Here is a 21,746-nt window from a genome sequence, read left to right as displayed (position 1 = left end):
TTGCTACCTGCTGTATTGCCACTCTTGATCTTGAATGTGTAGTTGGTTGATTGCTAGTTAACTGTTATTAATAAATCAATAAACCACTTTGATCTTGATTTGATTTAAACCACATAGCTGAACAGTTTTTTCACGTGACAATCATGAGGGAATAAATCGTGAAGGGGGAATAAATGCTCTTTTTCCTAATACAAGAATACAGAGACATCAAATGAAGGTACCAAAAGACAGATTCAAGACAAAAAAAGGAGTTACTTCTTCAAACAACGTGTAAAGTAATCTAAGAATTGTTTGCCAAAACAGGTACTGGATGCTACATGGGTTAAAAACCGATTGAAAGAAATTCATGGAAGAAAAATGGCTATTAAATATAATAGATACATCTGCTGAACCACAAATTATTGAATATACTGAATGTATTCAGTATACTGAATGATTACACAGGAGAAGTAACGCTACATGTTTGCTCTCTTCTTGTATGTTTTGCCAGGCATTCACCAGTAGTCACTGCTAGCAAAAAGATATTGGACTAGATAGACGTTTGGTCTGAGCAGTTGTCTGTTGTTTTCTCTCTCTATTGCAGGATTTTTTTCTCTACTAAAAACTAGTTCAGGAGTACTTCTGCCATGTTGCTTAAGCACCGCACATAAATCTTTTTGTATCGCATAATAAATACCAAGGACATACTGAATTTCCACAAAACCGCAAGTACCAATCTTTATAAACCAGTATGAGTCAAACTAAATAAAATTCCACTCGTTATGCTAATGGAGTTCCAAAGTCCCCCCAAAGCCCAGAAACGTTGGCACAGTGCACAATTTATGTAACGATTCTGTGGAAAACCCTTAGAAGTGCTGGAGTAATGCTCTGCTTTTCCCCTACCACAGGAATGATCCACAAAACAATAAAAAAATCAGTTCTCAATTCAATGAATTTTCATCCAGACAAAACAACGAAGAGGAGATGCCCATAACTTGGCTTCCTTTACTCTCCCAGGAAGCTTTATGCTATCAGTGCATGTTAAGGGCAGAACAACAAATGGTCCCCATTTGCCTAAGGATTTAGATTAAAAGCTACAGCCAAACAGTAAATAATGAAGAGCCATTCTATGTGGAATTGGAAATCACTTGCTTCAAAGTGCTCTTACTTCCCCCCCCCCCCGCAAATATTTTTCACAAGAAATAACAGATTATTTTCACAGCCCAGTTTTCTTTCAAAGCTGAATTTTAGAATCGCAAATAAGTAGATGTCATATCCAAGAAACACGTTTTTAGGCCTATAAAAATACTTTTCAATATTACTCTAAATTTAATCACAGTAACATCCTAATCTTTCCTTAGAAAGATAAAATAATACAGCTTAGCTCCACTTAGTTTCAAAAGTAAATGTTTTCACAGCAGTTCAATGATAATGCAGCACTTCTGCGAAATAACTGAGGACTGTGTTGTTAGAGCGAGCTGTTTTCTTGGGAAGCGCATTTAACTGTTAAAATATTCCACTCCATCAGAATATGAGGATACTTACCCTTTTCCAAAGACTTACACATGCTGATGTCAAGACGATGTATTCCAGAAAATCCCAAAGCTTGAAACGAATTTCACATGGACAAAATACAGTCACTGAACTAACTTTTTGTTATAGTTAGGCATGGCACGTGGCTGAAAGTGATCTTAACTTCAAATGTGGTATATGGAAGGGGTGACTGAGGTAGGAAGGATCAAACTGGACTAGAATCTACTGGCAAACTATTAATCTACTACAGCCTTTTGAAAAAAAAAAATTCTGAGACATTGTGTCAAAGATAGTTTAATGCCAGTATCTTACAAAACAACATTAAAAATGTTTCATAATCTCAACATCAGTATTGATTCCATTAACTTTTTTATTGAATGACATTTACTCATTTTGATTCCTTTTTTCTGCTGTCCTTATTTTCAAATGGGATTTAAATAACTATTTTTCTAGACAATGTCAATACTGAGATCTGCTTACAAAAATTTCTTAGACACCCATTAGCATAGTATTTAAGTAATAATGCTGTATGACGAGTCCCCATCCCTTCTTTTGCCAGTTTGACCACTAACATGTGAAACAGTAATGCAATATCTTACAAAAATAATTTGCAAGATTTGTTTGTGTATTTTAAGGAAATTCCAGAACATTGTCCTCTTTTTGGAGATCACAGATGTGATTTTTAGGAGGGAAAAACACAAATCTCATCCAGTGAGGAGAAGCTTAGGCTCTGATCCTGAAAACATAATATACACTTCACACTGCAACAAAATATTTTCCCCTCCTTGAGAACCTTAGAAGTAGATGACTAATGTAATGTAGTCTTTTGTAGGCAGATATAGAATCTTTTGTGTATTGCACAGTATAAACAAGTAAATAATGTTTTACAGGTGTATCTTTTCAAATTCTTGATTATATCTAATCACAAAATGTGATAGTAAAAAATTATCCCTAAACAGATACATTCTGACTCAAATGCAATCTAGGCCAGATTCTGAGACTTGTGTTTGTCTTTTTGCACATAATTGTGTGCTGACACCAAAATAAGAAGTCAACCTTAAGGCCTTTGAAAAAGCCCAGGCCACCATTTACGCAGGCCTGCACTTCCATTTACCTCCCACCTACCGACCCATGTAAATTTGGCAACTCGTCCTTTCTTTAATTTAGACTGAGTACTCAAGCATTTTACCAATATATGAACAGAAGAAAAGTAGGGGGAATGAATATGGAGTGATACCAAAATTTAAAATAAGTATCTTTGATGATTTACTGACACTGCTTTCATATAAGGCACATTAACAAGTAAGCTATCCTGCAACTAAAATTGATGTATTACCTTAAGAAATCTGATTCAAAGGCAAAGAAGATTACACTGTTACAAAGTATAATTCATGTTGTCAGCATGACATTATAATTTAATTAAGAGGCAAACACATTTTGCCTCCTCTGCAATTATTTTTTTAAATCTGTCATACATGATAAAGATGATTGTGTAAATGACTGTATCAACAATTTATATGATTTCTCTCACAAAAGCTTCCCAAAACTAAACATTTTCTTCAGTCTTTTTCAATAAATTGGCACTTAAAGTATATGCATAATAATATATTTTGAGTACATTGAAAAAAAATTTTAAGTAATAAAAATCAATCTGCCATAGTTCCAAAGTTTCCTGAATAGGCTTAAAATGCATCTCCAGTAGTCTATGCTACTTTAGTGTTAAATAATGAGGTAGCACATTGTTCCAAAATTGTTCTGAATTATGTAAACCATTTGCTACATGTTGTTTAGACTTCATTTTTTGTTTAGAGCTGTTTGGTAAAGCAGTACTTCCCGTCTTCTCTGACTTCCTAGTTTTGCTTTTCTTTTGTGGAAGCTTATTACTATAATTTTTTCTTTTTCCTTTTGCTTTTTCCTCTTCCTCTCCTTCTTCCTCCTCTCCCTCATTCTCTTCTTCCTCCTCTCCCACATCCCCTTCCTTCTCTTCTCCTTCTTCTCCCTCTCCCTCTTCCCCTTCTTGTTCCTCCTCTCCCTCTTCCCCTTTTTCTTCTTCTCCTTCTTCCCCTTCTTCCTCCTCCCCTCCCTCTTCCTCTTCTCCCCCTTCCTCCTCTTCCTCTTTTTCCTCCTCACCCTCTTCCTCCTCTTCCTCTTTTTCCTCCTCTCCCTCTTTTTCCTCCTCTCCCTCTTCTTCCTCTTCCTCTTTTTCCTCCTCTCCCTCTTCTTCTTCTGCTCCCTCTTCTCCCTCTTCCGCTCCCTCTTCTCCCCCATCTTCTTCAACTCCCTCTTCACCCTCTTCTTCTTCCTCCCCTACTCCCTCATCTTCTTCCACCCCTTCTCCCTCTTCTTCATCTTCTTCTTCCCCTTCCTGTTCTTCATTTTCCCATCCCTCTTCTTCATTGTCCCACTCTTCTTCCTTCTTTTCATCTTCTTCCCCCTCCTCCCCTTCTGCTTCTGCCTCTGCTCCTTCCTCTTCCTCCTCATCTTCTCTTTCATCTTCCACTTCATCCTCCCCCTCTTCTCCTTCTTCCACTCCATCTTCCCCCACCTCCTTAGTCCTCCTATTTGCATCTTCCTCTTCCTGTTCTTCTTTGGGTACCTCTTCTTCCCTCCCTGCCAATGATTCTTCTAACTCCTCTTCTTCACCCTCTTTGTCTTTTTCATTCTCCCTTTCTTTGTTTTCTTCTTCATTTTCCTTTTCATCTTCTCCTTCCTCTTCTGCCACTACCTCTTTTTCTTCCTCCACCTCTCTACCTTCACCTCCTTCCTCACTCTCATCTCTGCCCTCACTTTTAACCTGTTCGTCCTTTTCTTTTTCAGTGTCTTCCTCTTTTGCATACTCCTTCTCCTCCGTATCTTTTTCTCCCTCACTCAGCGTTTCTTCTTCCTCCATCAACCTGCCTTCCTCATCTCCTTGCTCTTTGCTGTCTTCCTGATTAATCTCTTCTGCACCCTCATTCTCACTGTCTCTTTCAGCCTGTGATTCCGCTCTTTCATTTTCCTCATTATCTTTTTCCTCCTCGCTATCTTTTTCCTCTTCATCTTCATCTCCTTCTACTGAAACTTCACCTCTATCTTTGTTAACCTCACTCTCTTCTTCCTCCCCTAGTTCACCTTCACTGTCAACTGTTTCATCTAGCTTTTCATTTGCACCGTTTTCACTGCCTTCACTCTCCTGCTCTTTATTAGATTCCTCCTCATTCTTAATTTCTAACTGCCTGTCTTCATCAGATTTAGCTTCGGAGTTTGTTTCTTCCTCATTCAGGCTTTTTCTATCAGTCTCTTCTACATATTCTTTCTCATTGTTTGTAGCTTGCATCTCCTCAATCTCACTGTCTTCTTTTTCTAAGTCCAACTCTTGCACTTTTTCTACTGTTTTCATTGCCTTCTGGACCTCTCTGCCTTCATAGTAGTCCTCCTCTTTTTCCCTACTCTTAAGTGTGTATTTTGCAAGATCATTACTACTTTCTTCAGTTGAAGATGATGACATACTTACAGCTATTTGTTTAAAAAATTGATCCTTTTTTTTAAACCGTCTCTGCTCTTCACTACTTTCTTCTCCTCTGATGCATATTCTTTCACATTTATCAGATTTTTCAACAACATCCTTCATTTTGTTTTGACTTTCTATTGCTTCTTGACTTCCTTGCTTTTTAACAGGATTGTATTTTTGTACAATTAATGAATCAGTCTGGGGCCGATCCCTGGATGCAGAAGGAAGTACATCTATTTTAAGGGATTGCTTAGATTTATCAGCTTTTGACTTTTTATTGGAAGAATTTGTCTTTTCAGTCAGAATGTGGTTTTCAGTGGGAAGATTAAAAGTTACATCCTCTCTGACAAATTCAGGATTTTCCACATATTCTTTTTCCCTTTTCGCTAATTTGCATTTGTCCCTAGTAATATGTTGGACACCACTTTTCAAAATACTAACACTTTGTGCATGCTCAGATTTACCTTTCATTTTATTCTTTTTGGCCACAGGGTTCCCTACAAAGGCACTACATTTTTCTAAATTTTGTCTCGGTGACTCTGAAAGTGACGACTGCTTTTGTAAAGAGCCAGAGTCTAATTTTGAGGCCTCCTTCATGAAATCAGAATCCTTGTTTTTCAGCCCACCCTTACCATCTCTTTTCAGTTTCACATTTTTACTGTTCTTCTATTCCACATGAGAAGCAGAAAATTAAAAAGAAAGAAGGAAAGCATTAAGGACAAATGACAGCAAAAGAAAAAGGTTACAAAAAACTTCTGAATAAGAAGAGAAACAATTTGTGTGAGAGGACTAAAAGATAGCATAAAAGGTAGAGTATTTCACATGAAATGAATTTACACATGCACACATTAGAAGAATGTAACATTCTATTGATGGTAAATGTACTACTACGCCTTTTTCACCATCCAAGCACTCGAAGTGAATGCAGTAAGAACTGTGCAGCCAGTATCATGTCCCATGCAACGCATGAGGCTGTGTGAACAAAAGGGAAGAACTACAGTTCTCTTACACCTTCCTCCACCTTTCCCCTTAGGAAATCTTCTGATGCACTCACTGTCATGGTCTTTCTAATAAGTTTGAAAATCTGTTGTCTTTCTGCTTTAAATTTTAAACTTACTAACAAATTCTGCAGAATAATTTTTTAAATATAAAATAAAATTATAATGAAATATACCAAAATGCTGAAATGCTGGGATCACTTTAGGAGTGAAACAGAAAGATAATACAGAAGCATTTTAACTTTATAATTAAAACCAGTATTATTGCTCCTTTAAATATACTCTATGGTGATTATCTGTAAATAAAATCTTTACTTACATTGTGTCCCAAAAGTCAATTAAAAATTTTAGTATCAACAAACCAGCAGAAATGTATGTTGTCAGCTTAAGTTGCAAAGTGTATATGATAGTCTCTTGCTCCTTAAACTGGTGAAGTATTATATACTGTTATCTCAAACTATGCTGGATATGAGGAGTGCTATGTGCCTGCACAAATTCTCCCTGACTTCAGTCAGCTTCTTAGAATTTTACCTCATGGATATTCAGATAATTAGCAAGAGGAGGCCTATAAAATTTGGCTAGCTTTTTTAAAACTCAAAGCAAAACAAAAAGTACAAGGATAATACAAGAATTATTGATCTTTTGAACATCAGTATAAGTATACATATATATATATATCATTAGTTACAGTACCTTTTGTTTTTGGAGTGGTGATAATTTTAAGGACTGGTCACTGGGATTCAATTTCATTGCATGTGTCTGGAAAAAATAAGATCTCTATTAAAAAAATAAATATAACTTACAGGGAAAGCAGCATCAAAGCCCAGTTCTACTAAACAGAGCTATTATATGAACACTTAAATATTATTGCACAGTCAGGTTGAGACAAACCTATATGATCACTCAACTCACCTTTTTCACTTCTACTCCCTCATTTACTGCTTATAAAGAGAAAGAGGGGTAACCAGCTTAGATGTCAACATCTAAACTGCCTATAGAGACTGAAAGCTACATGCCCTCTCTTACAGCCCACAAGCACATTTTAGATCCACCTTCCAGTCGCCCTGAAGTTGTGGCTACAAATAGAACACCTTACTTCCTTATCATCACAACCTTCAACTTAACATCCAGTGTTACAACAGCCTTGAAAGAACATGTTTAAAGAAACATTACATAGCAGAAATTTTCATTGGAATCTAATGCCTTTATCTCTTCCACATAAAGCAAAAAAACCCAAAAGGCAAGGCAATGTAGAATACTACAAGGTGGGCAATTAATAGTGAGGTTTTGGTCAACCCTACCCGTATACTCCAAATGACAAGATAGTGTTCTCCGCTGCTGTCTGTTAACTGCTTATGGTTTAACCACCATATTCTTTTTCAACACAGTGAGCATGGACAGTTCTGGTTTCCGACTCCCAAGAATTTGTATCATCAATATGATATTAAAAGTTCTTCCCCCTCTTGTCACACTTGTCAATAAGATGTATGTTGCCACAGTTTAGAAAAATTGAAACAACTATGCTGTAACAGATTATTTTCATTTAGATTCAAGAAGAGCAATCATTTTTCTTTGTGTTTTGACAAGTTTGCCTGACAGACTTTTTTCAAATTTACTGTTTCATTCTGATAAATGTTTTAAAATTGATTCACGATGGGTACAAAAACAAAAAGGAGGAAGAAGTCTAGCACATAAAGTGTGCAATATGTTATAAATAATGCCTCAGTAAATTAATGAAGGCCACGTTGTGCATCATATCTGAAGACAATTTTTTCCTTGTAAATGAAAATAAAGTTTTATAACTGTTAAATAAATGGTATGCACAAACAGATTGTTAAATTACTAAGCACTGTTAAGTACAAACAAGTAATAATTCCTGTAAAATGTGCAATCCCTCCAGCATAACTGACAACATATTCTGAGCTGAGTCCACAGTGAGTTGCTCTTTTGTTTCCATTCCACTGAAGTTAAAAAACAGACAAAACCCAACAATCTTTCCAGTGCACTGTGTTAAGGCCAGGACATGCCCTATCTGCCGAGAGAACAAAATATTTTGGAAAGGTGTACAAGTGATAAGGTGAACATATTTTTTAAATAAAAGAAATACGTAGGAACATGCTTACAGATCACCAAATAATCAAAATGTCTGCATTTTGGTCTTCCCTTTATTATGATCCACCTGTACTAAAAAAATCTCCTCTCGGAATAGGAAAAGACAGCGCTCTGCTTCATTTTCTGCAATTCTCTCTCTTAGAAATCATCAAGAAGAGGAAGGTCAGAGATAGAGACCACCATGTGGTATCCAGCATTCTTCTCCTTTCCTTTCTGATATCCAGAGCTAAAGCATGAGGAGAGGCTGCACTATTGAACTGCCTCAATCTTGTATTACAACATTACTTGGAAAATGAAAACAAACTTTAGCATTGGATAATGATGATATGAAATGCATGGTCATTTAACAGTATGTCAGTACTTCTTGGTGCCACATGACATTCTGGGCTAGCCAGGAATTCTGTACTAGAACTTGAAACACAATTTAGCTGCTTTATTCTTCCCCTGCATAAAAACAATTGAATCACAGATTCATTAGGGGAATATATTACCATATTTAGGATGTCAGTTGTATCTCCAAGGTTTCTGTCATTATTTTCATTATCGGAATCTTCTTCTGCAGAGCCTTCACCAGGTTTATCTTTTTGATGATTCTTTTCTTCAATGTAAAATAGAGGGAGGTAATCAAATACCATAGGAACAAGGAATACATAGCAAACAGAACACCCCACTCTTGTAAAACAGAGATTATGTCTATTTTACTGACATAGGACTGACACACAAGACACAGCAGAAACACTTCCAGCTCCTTTTCATCAGTATTAACATTAGAGGTAGCTCAGCAATCTGGCCTCAGTGCACTGTAGATCTCTGATGATTTTTGCAGGCTTTCAAAGCATAAATATTATATGGGACAAAGATTCTTTTGGATAATCTCTTCAATAATAGTGTACCAATTAAACTAACTTAGCTGCAGTCATATCGCCTACGTTGCACATTATCTGTGTAATGGATGGAGAGACAGTGAGTTTAACTCCAATGCAGCATCATTAAAATGTACCTACATCATTTTCAGGTTCACCTCAAGTTCATCAGGTATATGAGCAGTTTCATATGGCACAAAACCTGAGGTTTTAGGCCTCAGAAGGCAATTAAAATTTCACTGCATTGCTTTCCTGGAACCAGAAATGCTAATGGACATGCTGGCAGCTTTACAAATAATCATCTTAATTCTAACTGAATTAGTTACTTTGAAATTGGATTTGACTGTCCAATAAATCTGAGCTAACTTTTACACAGAAGCACTGCATTCTGCACTCTTCATCATTGCTCCTCCCAGGAAATCACACATGCCCAGGAACCCAGATGAAGTCCAGAACTGCTCTAGAGAATCTGTGCAAAAGTCCAGTGCTGCATCAGTATCATTGTTATCCAGGCTTTTGCATTAGCTAGAATATTGTAAATCCTTATTATCTTAGATAACAGAGAGTGAAGAGTACTTTTGCATTTCCAAGTGAAGAAGAAAGATCCTGTAAGAATTAGTAGACCTCTTTTCTTATGCAAGGTCTCTTGTAGGCCTTCCTGTGTCTTTAAGATTATTCCTAATCAATTTTTTTTTCTGCAATTCTTTTTCCTTTTTGTGAAAATTGAGAAAACAGGTACTAATCTTATAGTATTTTTGTGAAGCCCTATTTCTACAGGCTTGAGGAACCACAGATACAATTTAGAAGTTGTTTTTCTTTCACTCAACCCTCCTCTAAATCTTTAAGCACATTTTCTAAACATGAACAGTGTGAGGCAATTTCCGGTATGCACTTCTCAACTTTCATGTCCGTATGCTGCCAGACCCTCTTGAGGTAAGACTGAAATTAAACCTTCTTTCACGTTCAAACTGAGCATTTGTTTATGAATGATGAGAGCCAAACTACAAAATTATCAGAAAACAGCAGCAAGATGTGGGGACACTTCACCTTTTTCATGGTCTCTGTCCTTCATAGGTTCAGCTTTAGGAAGACTTGTTGCAGAAAAACAGAGTGGGCTAGTGTTGCTAGTCACAGGCAGTGAGGATTTTAAGGAGCTTTCTCCCAGTGGAGGCAGAGTTTGTGCCATTCGAATAAACTGTTCTGGTGACTTTTCCTTTAGAAGATTAAAAAAATATATATTGAGAATAAGAGTAGAAGAATAACATGTAAGCAACCTCTCATGCTTAACAGTGGTATTTTCTTTTAGTTGATGATACAGCGTTGTAACTTTGTATACAAAGCATAAACACAATTTCTTTAATAATTTAATTATTTATAGTCCTAAAAAGTGGAGAGGTATATAGTGGGATATTTTAGGTCATTTATACACAATAATCTCAAGCAGTCTTAAAACATAGACAAAGGAGAAAAAGAACTTTGATTTTTATTTAAAATTAAAATACTAGTCTCTCCAGTAACACTGAGGCATTTAATCCACAACATCAATATATTTTTACAAAAAAAGTGTGGTTTTGTGGTAGAGTTAGTTTTCAGACAGGTAAGTGAAATGATCCAATTCATTGTGCTGTTCAGGGAAATCACATGTGTAGTGGAGATAAAGGAGAAGAAACTACTATTTTAAGTAGCTACAGGATCTTAGGATCATTTTAAGCTGATTGTGAAACTTTCTCCTGAAACCAGGAGAATATTTTATAAACTATCAACTTGTTTAATATATTCAAGGACTCAGATGAACAACAAAAAGAGTCAGGTTCTGGCTCTTTTAAAAAAATATTTCTAAGATATTTTAAAAAATGCAAAGGAACAGGCTCTACATTTTAGAATTAAAAAAAATACAAAATCAATTTGAGTCTTCTCCATAGAAATAAACAAGTAAAATCCGACCAGTACCTATCTTTTACCTGCATCAACTTTGGAGCCAGGGTAGACATTCATTCTTCTTTTTATACATTAAAATTAAACACGTATTTTAAGGAGATATATTTATCTGCTGGGTATATGCTGTGATTTTAGCTTTAAAAGTGATTTTATTTCCTAAAAGAAGTATGGCAACTCTAAACAGCTCTGAATTTACCCTCTCTCGACGTCGCATTCGTGCTGATGTTAGTTGTAAGGTGTTTGTTAGTAGTGAGTCTCCACTCATTTTAGAGATAGTAGCAGTCAAATGGCTTTCATATAAATCTTCTAAGAGTACTTCTTCAGATCCTTTAGGTCTTGGAGCAGCAAAAACTAGCATGTGACAACCACCACAAGCAACCTACAGCACCAAAAAAAGGTCTGACTATTTCATTTGCAAGTATCAATACAAGGATGCAAGGATCTCATTTTCTCACAATCATCACAATCATAGGGGCTTAGATTGTAAGAAAAACATAGTAAAAGTGACATTAAATTGCTTCAAATTTAGTTCCTAATGACATTAGCAACATAAAAGTACTTAATTACATTTATTAATGACTAGTGATCTATGTTCACTTCTTCTTACTTAATACAATGTATTCGTATTGAACAGAACACAAGATAGGTCTATCAAGTTATTGATACAGGAGAAAGCAAAGGTATTTCCACCAATTTTCAAGGGATTTGAGCTAATTATTTTGATGCAAGTCAAATGTGGACAACACTGATAGCTTCAGTGATACAAACCTAGAGATTTTATCACAAAATCCACAAAATGTAAAGCAAGTTCTACACCCTCCAACAAAGTATTATTACATAAAGATCAGAGGTTTAACTTTTAAAAAAGTTTAAAACCCTTACCATTGCTGATAAAACTTCCTTAAACTCTAAGTCCAGTAAATAGACAGAAGTGATCAACAGACTTTTGTCCCAAATTTTGCTCAAGATTGAGTCATGTTTGCCTTTTTGATGCTGTCAATTCTGTCACATTTATTTCTTAAACACTTCAAGAAATAGATTAAAACAATGTCCTTAAAAGAAAAGAGTATTTCTGCTTTCTCATCCCATTTGGATTCAAAAAAGCAACTCCTCAAATTTTCTTGAGGTTTAAAAATATCCCACTATACAAATAATCATTAAAATTAAAAAGATGACACTCTGGTGTTTTCAGAACAGATATTGGTTACCCCCTACTGCCAACAATCTAAGAGCAACAAATATTTAATTTTATAGGCTACCACAGCTCTATAGACCAAAACGCTATAGCACAACACTACTGATTAAATCCTAAAAAGCAGTCTATAAATGTAGTCCAAGCCAAATACATTCTAAACTAAATGAACAGTGCGGTAAGTAAATATAATTTCCTTTTTCTTTCAATTTGTTTTGTCTACTAATTAAATGTCATAGAAAGAAATAATTCTATAATGAGATTTCAACTCTCATTAATAACGTGTTTCATAAAAAGATAAATATTTTGATGTTTGAGAATCATGAACAAAAGTTTTACCAAAAGGACTGTGAACCTCAAGAAATTATAACACAGAGTGGGATCAAACTGATTTGTAAAATTCTCTTCTCCAAGGCCTAACTTGCCATGTCGTCCATCTCCAAAAGTAAACATGAGGCCATTCTCTGCATGTGGAAAAAAAAGGATGTTATTAATAACAAAGATTCAATACAAAACCAGGACAAAACCATTACAAACAAAGTAACAGGTCACGCAAGTAAGGAATATTTCTCTTCCAAAAGCAAAACTTGAACAATTATTTTTAGATTTTCAACAGATGAATATGATCAAAAAATATGTATACTTTCAGGCGAAGTACTGAGATAAGAGTCAGTCTAGACAATTTGTAAAAAAAATATCAACACAACAACAAAATAATAAGATTGAAATTGTATAGAAAAACAAAGGCTTCTAAACAAGAATACTTGTTAGCAAGGCACGATTATGAGGTTATAATTCCCTGAGAGATACCAGGTACAGAGCTATGCATGGCATGGCTGTGAATCAGAAATTCCTAATATCGAATCTGGCTTTCTCACTAGCTTAATTAACCTTTAGATCTAGTAAGTTTGCATATGTCTTCTTCTACTGCTCATTTTATAAAGAAAGCTTTTACGGTATAATAGAGTTGTTGGAAGTGCATTTCAGAATTTTTCACTTACATACCTGCTATTACAGCAGTATGATTTTCCCCACATGTAATGTTACATATTTTATGCCTCCTCAAGTGTTTCACAGACTTTGGTACTGAAGTTTCAAAAATAAAAGTACCATGTCCCAGCTGCCCATATTGTCCAAGTCCAAAAGTATATACATCCGTCTCTGAAAATGTATAGGCAAAGTTAACAACAAATATGCTGGTAACTATATATATGTTATAATCTGCTTTCTATTAGCCAAACGGTAGTCAGATGACATCAGCATCAAAAAAGCAATGTTTTATCAATTAACAAAATGTACCAACTAATGAATTACATTTATCAATTAATAACAAAATGCAACAAAATAAAAAACAGGAAATGAAGCACTAAAATATATACAGAAAAGAATTTTGAATGGTTCAATATGCAATATATTTTCTAACATAACTGCAAAATAATCCACTGATCACATGTACACAAAACATCAGATAACAAAAAATTTATGGGACTTTACATACTGCAATTAATTCAAGACCACAATGTTTACATATATGTGCATTTTCAAGTACAATAGTCTCATCTTAATTTCTGGTTACCTGCACGTACACTGTATGACCCTAAATTTAATAGACTAGACCTCTTTAAACCAATACTAACTTCTGTGTAAGGAGAGACTGGAACAGTAAGAGAATACGTTTCAGTATTCTGTTCAGCTACCAAATCAGGCCTGCATTAAATACAGAGAACACTATAATTGTGTTATCTTGTGACAGAATAATCATCTTTCCACATTTATATTTTGTCTGTTTAATGGACTGTCTGTGCCAGGAAAAAGAATAAGAGCTTCTCCAAAGCAATAAAGATTCTTGGTGTGTCCATCCCTGGCACTCCATCACAACAGGGGAAGCCTGTGAAGCTTGGAAATCTTGATGAGTTCATGCTTGAAAAGGGAAATTCAAAGACTAAGGTTTTTTGGGGAAAAGGAGAAGTTTTCCTAGAATTTTATTCCCTGCCCCTTTTTCTTCTGCATGTAGGCAACAAAGGAAAAGCTAGAGAAGTACTACTTAAAGTACTTGAAAAACTGTTATGAAAACCTGGGAAAGACTGGAAAGGACAAAAACTATTCTATGTCAGGCAAAAAGAACTGACACTTGGGAGCAATATATCATTACATCATTGTTATGAACATGGTGCAGAGCATGCCTGCTCCTGCTGCACAGATGCCATCAGGACAAAAATCTCACCACCTTCAAAAGCAAGAGAGGAATGGGCATCCACAGCGGAATGTGTGGAATGACAATAGACAGAGAATCTTTGGGGTTTGAGAACTTCTTTGTGTCAAGGAAACAAGGCCACTGGAATAGCAAAGTAAGTTTCAGTGCCACAAAAGTAGTTTATACTGTGCGACCAAATTCTCAGAGCAGCCACAAACTGGAGAAATATTAAAAACGAATTCCGTTACCATTCCCACAAACTAATCCTTCACTACTGTCAGGGAAAGAGAAAGCAGAGAACAGAGCAGATTCCATATTACTACAACAGTACACTTACTAACTTATGTTGAACTTTCCGATTTCAAAGGAACCATGATGAAATACTGTAACACTATGTATGGAAAAGTTCTTTCTAGGAAAGGGTTTGCCCTTTCTGCCCCTTTTCAATTGTCCCATATTAAGATGTCATGAATTCATACCGTAAAAAAAACCCCCAATGTTCTCACACTTTTTCAGATTGTAGATGAAAAATATTGAGTAAAGCTGCTTTTTTAATTTAATGTAATAGTAAAGCTCCCTCTGCTGGAAATTTTTGTGCTAGAAAGCAACACCACCTCAGGATCTTTAAAAAGTAAAACAAGAAGAAATTTTGTGTAATATTTAGACTTTCTGCATAAGAATCAAGAAACTACACCTGAAAGACCGGAGCTTCCTCTGAGTGAACCAAAGTCTCATCTTCATTTTAGTAAATGACCTTCTCACCATAGCCAACTCCAAAAATTCTGTTTAGAAGTACTGCATTTGTCTTAATATTTCTTTGGAAACTGGCAGATCTTGTCATTTTCAAATTATATGGCTTTATGTGATTAACATAATTATTTTGAGTGAAGTTGGAGGTTCTTCACGTTATCTTTAATCCTAGCTTGAAACATGCAACACCTTTTGCATTTGTGTTTAGAAGGAGATGTTCTCAAATGCTAACTTTAAAAGTACAGGAAACTATTTTCTTTCCTCTGTTTCTACTGACAATGAGGAGAACGGGCCAATCCAAAGCCACGTTAGAGCGCCTTTATAAGAAGAATGATTTATTCTACTGCCGCTATAGACCAGGGGCACCTAACTTTTGCTCCTCCTAAATTTGCTTATTAGTCAATTATCAAGGCACAGGAAGACAAAAACTTTGCACCTTTCTTAAATGATTCACTGGTCTGGTGCAGAAGTGAGGCCAAACCTCAGTAATGATCGCACTTAGCAGAAATGAGGTATTTCCTCCAATCTGTCTTTATAAATACATGGTAAGAGAAGTCTATGGCAAAGCAACCTCATAGACTTAGTGATAAAATGAGAGAGGTGAATTTCATCATTCTGAACTTGAATTTTTAAATTAATTTGCCTACAGCATGAATCCAAAAGGGGATATAGCCCCATTGTCACCTTCTTCTTACTGTCCTCTGTCCCAGTAAGGATATGATCGGATGAGACAAATAAAACGTACTGCCAGCAAAAAGAGCAGATCTCGTTCCCCCGTTCCCTGTCTTCAGTCCCCACTTGCACTGTCTGTGCTGTCCACCTGGCTATGTGGTGAGCCAGCTCAGCTCAGTAAGCCAAGTTTTGGGGGGTTTTGCTGATACAGTTTTCTGTGGAATGGTCAAGGCAGCACCAGAGTGGTACAAGGGGAAAGACATACGGCCACAGCAGCACGAGGGAAGCAGCAGTGCCTCCAGTGCATCAGTGAATCACAAGGAAGGCTCAGCCATGTTAACAGCAGCCAGAAGAAACAGAACTCAAGCCCTGTCCTGGCCTCGAGGAAGGAACTGCTGCCTCCACAGCAGCAGCCCATGAGAAGGGCCCTTGAAGGATGAAGAGAAATGGTTTCAGAGCTTGCACGGAACCCAATGGCTTCACTGTTCCAAGTCACCTCCAGCACTCAAGTGCTGGGACTGCTTCTCCTTTACTTCCTAGATTTTCTTTTTTGGAAGAACAGGGATATTTCCCTGTAACTGTGGATCTTCCACCTTTGCAGGCATCTTCTGGAGTACATAACAGTTCTTTAATCTCCATGACCATTGTCACTATAAATAAAATAGTCCTAGGCAAAAGTCTATATAGCTTTCAGATTTTTTTTTAAACACGTGCTATTTGCTGAAAGAACTGAGCGAGCTCCAAGAGTGTTTTTAAGATTCATACATTCCTTGCTATGTATTTAAGGCTATAGACAAAGCTAAAAATCCACGGAAGAAAAACAGAAACAGACAGGTATGCTTATATCTCTCCACATAGATTCATTTTTCTTGAACATTATTATTATTATTATTACTACTACTACTACTACTACTATGACAACTATGCCAATGGTTATTCACTCTTACAGTAGCTTCATTTTTAAACAGCTTATGCTGAAAAATGTTACTGTAAAAATCAGCTGTCAACACAACACTCAGTTTTACCAGAGCTAGTAATTGGATTTGGGGATTTCAGTACAAATAGTATACAGACTTAAGAATGGTTTGAAAAATCTAGATAATCCTGTATGGTTTGAACAGTCAGTTCTGTCATGAAAAGGTAGAGCTTTTTCATCCTTTTCATCCTCTTTCAAAAGGGTATCTTGACTTTCTTTTCTTTTTAAAAGACCTTGAGACAGAAGATGAAAAATCCAACATTTTACATACTAACGCACTAATGTGCTGTATTGTTATGTCAAATGATCTGTTCTCGAGGGACTGCTTCACTTTTTCCTTTGAAGAGATATCTTTGCCTTCCCTCCTTTCAGAGAATAAAAGGAGGTAATATATCCTTTTATAGACAGGATTATTCCCAGAGGATCTGTCATCATCTGAAAAAAACTGTAAGATATTAAGGCCACTCCCAGTCATCTGTTTCTTCTTCTCCAATTTCTAGATTCACAAGTTATTATTATTCTACCTTTTAAAAAGCTTTATTGAAAAAGTACGCAAATTGAGATTTCTGCTCTCTCATAGTTCTTTTGAAAGTGATGATACAAACAGATTTCATTTTCAGTAGGAAACATTTGCAAGCATTGTGAGTAGTGGATGCATTTTTTTTAGTCTCTGAGAGAAGTCATCTAGGATGACAATATCATCTTCTTTAACTGGCTTATAGACTGTCATGAAATGAATAGGTTTGTGCTGCTACAGTGAGAGAAAACTTTTGCATGGTAGAATTTTTAACTGTGATTCTGTTTATTCTCTAGAACAACTGCAAATGTTAAAGGCAGAAGTAACAATAAGACTTGTAAAGAAGATGGTTTCCAATACCATCTTCAATATTCTAAACCCTTGTATCTTTAAAGTTTTTTCCCAAATCATTGCTCTCAACAGTTTAATTTTTTGTTCTCTAGGAAAAAAAAAAAAAGAGTTTCCCATTTTGGAGTTTCAGAGAAAAAAAAAGAATTATTTTAATATATACTTTCTACCATTTACTCTGATACTTGCTGGAGAGATTCCAAACAGTAGCTTGATTTAATAACCCAGATAACAGTGGTTCTTACCATATAAAATTACCAATAGAATAGATAAGACAGTCATAAAAAAGAAATCAAATGAAGTGCTTTGGAATAGACTAATTATATATGAGAGTCAGGAAGAAACTTGCCTCGTATTCAGTAAGATAACTGGATTATGCTTTCTTCTAATTTGATAAACCCTAAGTAGAACTGATGACAAGAAATGAGCCAAGATGTGCAACAGTTTCTCCATATGACATTTTCTCCTATCCTATTCCTGTGTTAAATGAGATAGATGAAACAGGGGAATATACAATAGTCAAACACTCACTTCTTATTGTTTAAGACTGAAATGACACACACCCAGAAAAACTGGAAAGACCCCGAAAAGATGAAAACCACATCAATATATATTGTTACTAAAGCCAAGCAGCACCCATCTTCATGGAAGACAATACATGAAATTCAAAGTATCTTCAAAATTGTACTACTTTCTTAATTTAGGAAAGTGAGCTTAAAAGAGGTATAGATGTTTCTGCTCCTCTTTAAAGATATATCCCTCATTAAAATTCTCAATTTGTGGTCACGCCACTTCATCTCGAGATGCAATACACCCTTCAGTACTGATTTCAAGTTAAGTTTCTGGTGCAAAGCCTATAATGCATGTATGCTACACTCACTTTTCAAATTATTACCGTGTCCAAATCTAGCTCTTTTCCCAATTTTTTCCCCAAATTTTGTTTTGAGTCAGAAAAATTTCTGTATGTCAACACTCTTGATGAAGTATCTTTCACTTGAGACAGTATGTCCATTATCCTCTACTCTTTTGTTCAAAGTGTTTTAGGCAGAAATTCATAGCTGTAGCCTATTTAATAATAGCTGAATCCCATTAAAAAACATCTATCTGACCTTTCGCTCTTATCGCAGCAACTATTAATCTTTAGGAAAATGTATTTTGTTGGAGGATATACTTTTCCTCTTCTCTTGACTCAGCTGGATCTTCTGGCACACAACACTTTGATCATCAACTGCCAGCTAAGCAATCACCGAGTTCCTTATTTGCCTTCTACTACAAAATCTGTTTACATAGGCAAGTAAATCTTACATACTAAGACACTGACTTACTATGGTGTTTTCTTCACTATGTTTAGTTTTTGGCATTTGGTCACGCAAGAAGCGTGACCAGCAGGTCAAGGGAGGTGAATCTCCCCCTCCACTCCGCTTTCATGAGACCCCACCTGGAGTACTGTGTTCAGCTCTGGGGACCCCAACATAAGAAGGACATGGACCTGTTAGAGCGAGTCCAGAGGAGGACCACGAAGACGATCAGAGGGCTGGAGAACCTCTCCTATGAGGACAGGCTGATAAGAGTTGGGCTGGGGGCCCTACAGGAAAGCTGGAGAGGGACATTTTGGAAGGGCATGTAGTGATAGGACAAGGGGTAATGGCTTTCAACTGAAAGAGGGTAGATTTAGATTAGATGTAAGGAAGAAGTTCTTTACTGTGAGGGCGGTGAGGCACTGGAACAGGTTGCCCAGAGAGGTTGCGGATACCCCATCCCTGGCAGTGTTCAAGGCCAGGTTGGATGGGGCTTTGAGCAGCTTGGTCTAGTGGAAGGTGTCCCTGCCTATGGCAGGGGGGTTGGACCTACGTGATCTTTAATGTCCCTTCCAACCCAAACCATTCGATGATTCTATGATTTATATTTTGCCTCTTTCTTCTAGCTCTTGTACAGATTTCACTATAATGATGATATCATCCAGGTCTACATCTCCCTACTAAATCTCTGTAACAGTCATTTGTTATAATGAAATTTATCACATGAAATACCATTAGAACAAAATATCTATTGGTTGGCTTCAGATTTATGGTTAAAAATAATCAATAATGATAATCAAATTCTTTCTGCAGAACTTCACTTTATAACCTACGAAATAATGCTATGATTTATACATTTGCTGGCCCCAAATTTATGGTAATTTTTTTCCTAATAATGATAATCTGATTTAATGTAAAGAAATTTATTTTATGACATAGAATACTGCCAGGGAAAGACGGTATATTGGTGGAAGAAGAGAGACAAAGGCATTGAAATGTAGACAAATGTTTGCATTATTTCCTGGATTGGCTACTGTTATTTCCTCTTCATAGTTTTCCCAAAGGAGTTTTAACCTACCCAGAATCTTACAGCTTGACTCATCATTACACATAACCTTTCCCAGCATATCACTTCCACCTCTACTCTCTCCAGTGGCCTGCAGTACAATACCACATCATATTACTTACAATCTCCCTCAGCTAGATTTTCAGTTTATATTTTAGAAATTTTGGTTACATAACCTTGAAGGCACGCCATCAGATTGACAAGAGATTACTATTTAGCATTTTCAAAATACAGATTTAAGGACTGATATCTATACATCCTACTTGTTTTTATAGCTTTTGCATTTTGGTAGGAGATTAATTACAGGCATATTATACAGCTGTGGAATTCATTACAAGCCAAAGCTGATATTTTTTAAATCAACTGTGGGAAAAGTCAAACTTCCCTTTCCTGCTTCTATACTACTATAGTTCAGGATAGAACTTGTGGAAACAAATACCTAACAATGCTTTGCATATATCATTTTGAAAAGCTAATTTACCATTGGCACACAACTATTTAATAGCACAGTAATATACACCATCTTCCAAGTACTATACATACAACCCTGTGAACTAATATGTAACAGTTGTATTTGCTGATAGTGATAACTTGTACGGTATGTTGAATGTCTATAACTACTAGTTTTACATGTATGCTAAAGATTCTGCTCAATGTCACAGGCAAATTCTGTATCACAACAAGAGATATTTAATCCATTTAGGCATCCAGTAGATTGTGCATCTCCACCACTATTAAAAGACAGCTCCTTGAGAAGTGACTTCCTAAATACATTCCTAAATATTCAAGGTCATTTAAATTTACTACAGAATGGAAGCTTTCCTCTACAATTTCCCCTCTCACACCAATACCACTTTCAAGCTCCTTAGAGGAAAGAAACATCAATCATCTGTGTTGCACGAGGAGGTACCGGCTTGTTGCAATTCCAGTAAGAAAGGCACTCAGACTCTGTAAAGTATCTCTTAAAATGCTATTTATTGGAGCTAAGTCTATAAAGAAAAAGAAGATAATATCAATGATCTTATACCCCTCTAGATGCTGGGAATCCTGAGCTGTGTGGAATTGAACAGGCCTCCAGCCAGGCACAGCATGCTACACAGATCCCATCTGTGAAAGGTTACACCATTTTGGTCATTTGAGCTCTTACAGGATTTTCTTACAAGCAAACAACTCTATTCATCATTTATACTGTCAAATAAAAAGGACATTCACATGGGAACTTGCTGCTGAAGTTTTAGATAAAGGCAAGGACATGCAAGTGGTGTAACCAGTGGTATCAAGTAGGAGCTGCCTGTAAGCTCCTCTGTTACAATTAGCTGGCTAAGTTTATCCTGTAGCCAAGGAATATGCGCAGCACAGCCCCGAATGTCAAACTATATGTGCAGCACAGCACAGGCCTGCACTTAGGTTAACTGTTACATGGATTTCTACCTCCTTGATGTACAATGGTCTTCCAGTTAAGATCGCTACAGCATCTTACATTTCACTGGGATGTAAATTCTTCAAAATAAATTGAGTTTACTGATAAAGTTACAGGGCTGTAAAAAAAGCCAGTTAAATTGCATACCTGTCAACACCACTGTGTGTTCTCCACCACAGGCAACCTTATTAACCTTTTCCATAATTCCCAGTACAGGCTGTGGGACTCTATTGTTCTTCAGCTGTTCAGGCAATAATCCCAGTTTCCCATTCTCGGGTTCTCCAAAAGTATAGAGCTCACCATCTCCTGTGAAAATACAGAACAGACCAGGATTTCCAGCATGCACTGAGAAGCAAGGATGGGTTGTCAAGGCCACTGCAGACACAAATCAGTAAGATAG

At 36.3% G+C, this 21,746-nt stretch overlaps 1 protein-coding gene across 11 annotated transcripts in view; it reads right to left on the bottom strand.

Annotated features, from left to right (window-relative positions):
* Positions 1 to 1,793: 1,793 nt before the first annotated feature.
* Positions 1,794 to 21,746, bottom strand: part of RPGR (retinitis pigmentosa GTPase regulator) — a 44,554-nt gene continuing 24,601 nt past the window's right edge. For all 11 annotated transcript variants that reach the window (XM_030020167.2, XM_030020170.2, XM_030020166.2 and 8 more), the window contains 8 exons: positions 21,494 to 21,652; positions 13,111 to 13,266; positions 12,445 to 12,569; positions 11,110 to 11,292; positions 10,023 to 10,188; positions 8,604 to 8,710; positions 6,694 to 6,759; positions 1,794 to 5,668 (listed from right to left, as the gene is read on the bottom strand). In XM_030020167.2, the coding sequence (XP_029876027.1) occupies positions 3,221 to 5,668; positions 6,694 to 6,759; positions 8,604 to 8,710; positions 10,023 to 10,188; positions 11,110 to 11,292; positions 12,445 to 12,569; positions 13,111 to 13,266; positions 21,494 to 21,652 (3,410 nt within the window). In that variant the 3' untranslated portion in view covers positions 1,794 to 3,220. The remainder of the gene's footprint in view (positions 5,669 to 6,693; positions 6,760 to 8,603; positions 8,711 to 10,022; positions 10,189 to 11,109; positions 11,293 to 12,444; positions 12,570 to 13,110; positions 13,267 to 21,493; positions 21,653 to 21,746) is intronic.

The sequence above is a fragment of the Aquila chrysaetos genome, chromosome 7 (genome assembly GCF_900496995.4).
Source record: "Aquila chrysaetos chrysaetos chromosome 7, bAquChr1.4, whole genome shotgun sequence".
NCBI classification, from domain to species: Eukaryota; Metazoa; Chordata; class Aves; order Accipitriformes; family Accipitridae; genus Aquila; species Aquila chrysaetos.
This window is presented reverse-complemented; position numbering and strand designations above follow the sequence as displayed.